Genomic DNA, 2500 nt, shown 5'->3' with positions numbered 1-2500 from the left:
CACACACACACACACACACACACACACACACACACACACACACACACAGCAAGACACACACACTAGATCACATCAAGGCACACAGATCTACATTACTCAGCTTCTATCCTCTTATCTCTACTCTTCTCTTCTCTTCTCTTCTCTTCTCGGCTTCATCTTCTATCCTCTTCTCTTCTCTTCTCTTCTCTTCTCTTCTCTTCTCTTCTCTTCTCTTCTCTTCTCTTCTCTTCTCTTCTCTTCTCTTCTCCTCTCCTCTCCTCTCCTCTCCTCTCCTCTCCTCTCCGCTCCTCTCTTCTCTTCTCTTCTCTTCTCTTCTCTTCTCTTCTCTTCTCTTCTCTTCTCTTCTCTTCTCTTCTCTTCTCTTCTGTTCTGTTATCTTCTCTTCTCTTGTCTTGTCTTGTCTTCGTCATTTTCTATTCCCCTTCTTCTGTTCTCCTTTCTTCTCTTCCCTCTTCTCCCCTCCTTCTCCTCTAATCACCTCTTCGGCTCTCCTCCTCTCCTGCCTCCTCAGGCCTCCAGTATGGAGCTCAGCCCACCTGACCCCCTCCAGCCCCCCTCTGATCCCCCCACCAGTGGGCTCCAGTCTGGGCTGACCACCCCCTCCTGCACCCCCTCCAAGCAGCCCCTGGAGCGGAGGTCCAGCCTCCCGGCCCCCGCCACCCCGAAACCCAGCGCCCCCCCAGCCAGCGCAGGCAACACCCCCAAACGCACCCACCCTGCCTCCACCTCCTCATCCTCCTCCTCCACCACCAACACCCCCAACGCTGGCGTCTCTCGGTCCAAGACCTTCGCCGTCAAGTCTCGTAAGTGTGTGTGTGTGTGTGTGTGTGTGTGTGTGTGATGTGTGTGTGTGTGTGTGTGTGTGTGTGTGTGTGTGTGTGTGTGTGTGTGTGTGTGTGTGTGTGTATATACTTTCATTCGTGGCATTCACAGCTACCATATGTTTCATCCCTATATGGACAGACAGCTGTTACGTAATGGTTAGAAAACAAACAAGGAAATTGATATAATGTGATGTCTGGGACACTAGGGATGTTACAATGTAGTGTTGTTGTAAAGTATGTGATGACTATAGTGCATAATGTAAAGTAGTGCAATGCAGTGTAGTATATGATATGATGTAATTTAATGTAATATCATGTACTTGCAACTTCTGTAATCACCCTTCAGAGCCCACCACACTCCCTCTCGTCCCTATAGGCTAATGTAATGTAATGTAATTTGTAATATGTAATGTAATTTGTAATATAGTGTTTTAGTGTAGTGTATTGCATTGTACCTATGTATTGTATTTTGATGTCATGTCATTTCTCTGATGGCCACCAGGGACGCTGCAGAGCCCATCGCGCTCCCTCTCGTCCCCGTCGGCGTCCCTCTCGGCGCTGGTGAGGTCGTCCCAGAGCGGCTCCCTGGGCTCCGTCATCAACTCTTTGTCCTCGGGCATCAAGATGGACACCCTCCTCTCGGGCCCCAAGATAGACGTGCTCAAGTCGGGCATGAAGCAGGCGGCTAACGCGGCTAGCAAGGCGTGGGCAGCTGTGGCCTCAGCTTACTACTCAGACGAAGAGGTGAGTTTTGGGAGTGTGTGTGTGTGTGTGTGTGTGTGTGTGTGTGTGTGTGTGTGTGTGTGTGTGTGTGTGTGTGTGTGTGTGTGTGTGTGTGTGTGTGTGTGTGTGTGTGTGTGTGTGTGTGTGTGTGTGTGGTTAGCAAGGTCTGGGTCGCTGTGGCCTTCACTTACTACTCGGATGAACAGGTGTGTGTGTCTGCGCATGTGTGTGTGTGTGCCTGCGCATGTGTGTGTGTGTCTGCGCATGTGTGCGTGTGTGTGTGCGAATGTCTTTGTGTCTGCGAATGTGTGTGTCGGCACATGTGTATGTGCGTGTTTGTGTCTGCGTGTGTGTTCGTGCGCGTGTGTCTGTGTGTGTGTTTGTGTACATGTGTGTGCGCGTGTTTACTGTATGAAAAACACAAACTATACTGAGTCATTTAGGACACATATAGTGCCACCAAGTAAACCTCTGTGTGTGTGCGTGCGTGCGTGTGTGTGTGTGTATGTGTGTGTGTGCGTGCGTGCGTGTGTGTGTCTAGGATGACCAAGCTGAGCATGATGGCTTCCCCGCTCGATTGGACGAGCAGTTCCTGTCGGGTGAGGGGTCTGGGGCAGACGGCCACACCCCCCGAGGCCTGATGGCAGCCAATGGGCTCGCTCAGAGCTCCACCAGTCTAGGAAGCAGCAGCGGCAGCAGCGAAACACACCACAACACACGTAAGAACACACACACACACACCCTCGTCTCCCCCATCCACACTGTAACCCAAACACACACACATTCAGAGCAGTGTTAATTTCGTGACGAAACATTTTCGTCATAATTATCGTTAACGATTGTTTTTCCCCTGACGACAATAAAACGATGACGAAAAAAACAGCATGCGTTTGTACGAAAAATATAACGATATTGATTTATATTTTCGTCAAAAAAATAAAAATGTGACTACA

General features: G+C 50.0%; 1 protein-coding gene across 1 annotated transcript in view; it reads left to right on the top strand.

The window, feature by feature from the left end:
- dennd4c (DENN/MADD domain containing 4C) overlaps positions 1 to 2500 on the top strand; it is an 89161-nt gene that overhangs the window by 69415 nt on the left and 17246 nt on the right. Inside the window, exons 26-28 of the mRNA XM_063187488.1 lie at positions 512 to 803; positions 1327 to 1568; positions 2089 to 2266. Of these exons, the coding sequence (XP_063043558.1) occupies positions 512 to 803; positions 1327 to 1568; positions 2089 to 2266 (712 nt within the window). The remainder of the gene's footprint in view (positions 1 to 511; positions 804 to 1326; positions 1569 to 2088; positions 2267 to 2500) is intronic.

This window comes from Engraulis encrasicolus, chromosome 21 (genome assembly GCF_034702125.1).
Source record: "Engraulis encrasicolus isolate BLACKSEA-1 chromosome 21, IST_EnEncr_1.0, whole genome shotgun sequence".
In the NCBI taxonomy this organism is placed as follows: Eukaryota; Metazoa; Chordata; class Actinopteri; order Clupeiformes; family Engraulidae; genus Engraulis; species Engraulis encrasicolus.
Note: the sequence above shows the minus strand (reverse complement) of the source record. Positions and strands in the feature narration are given on the sequence as shown.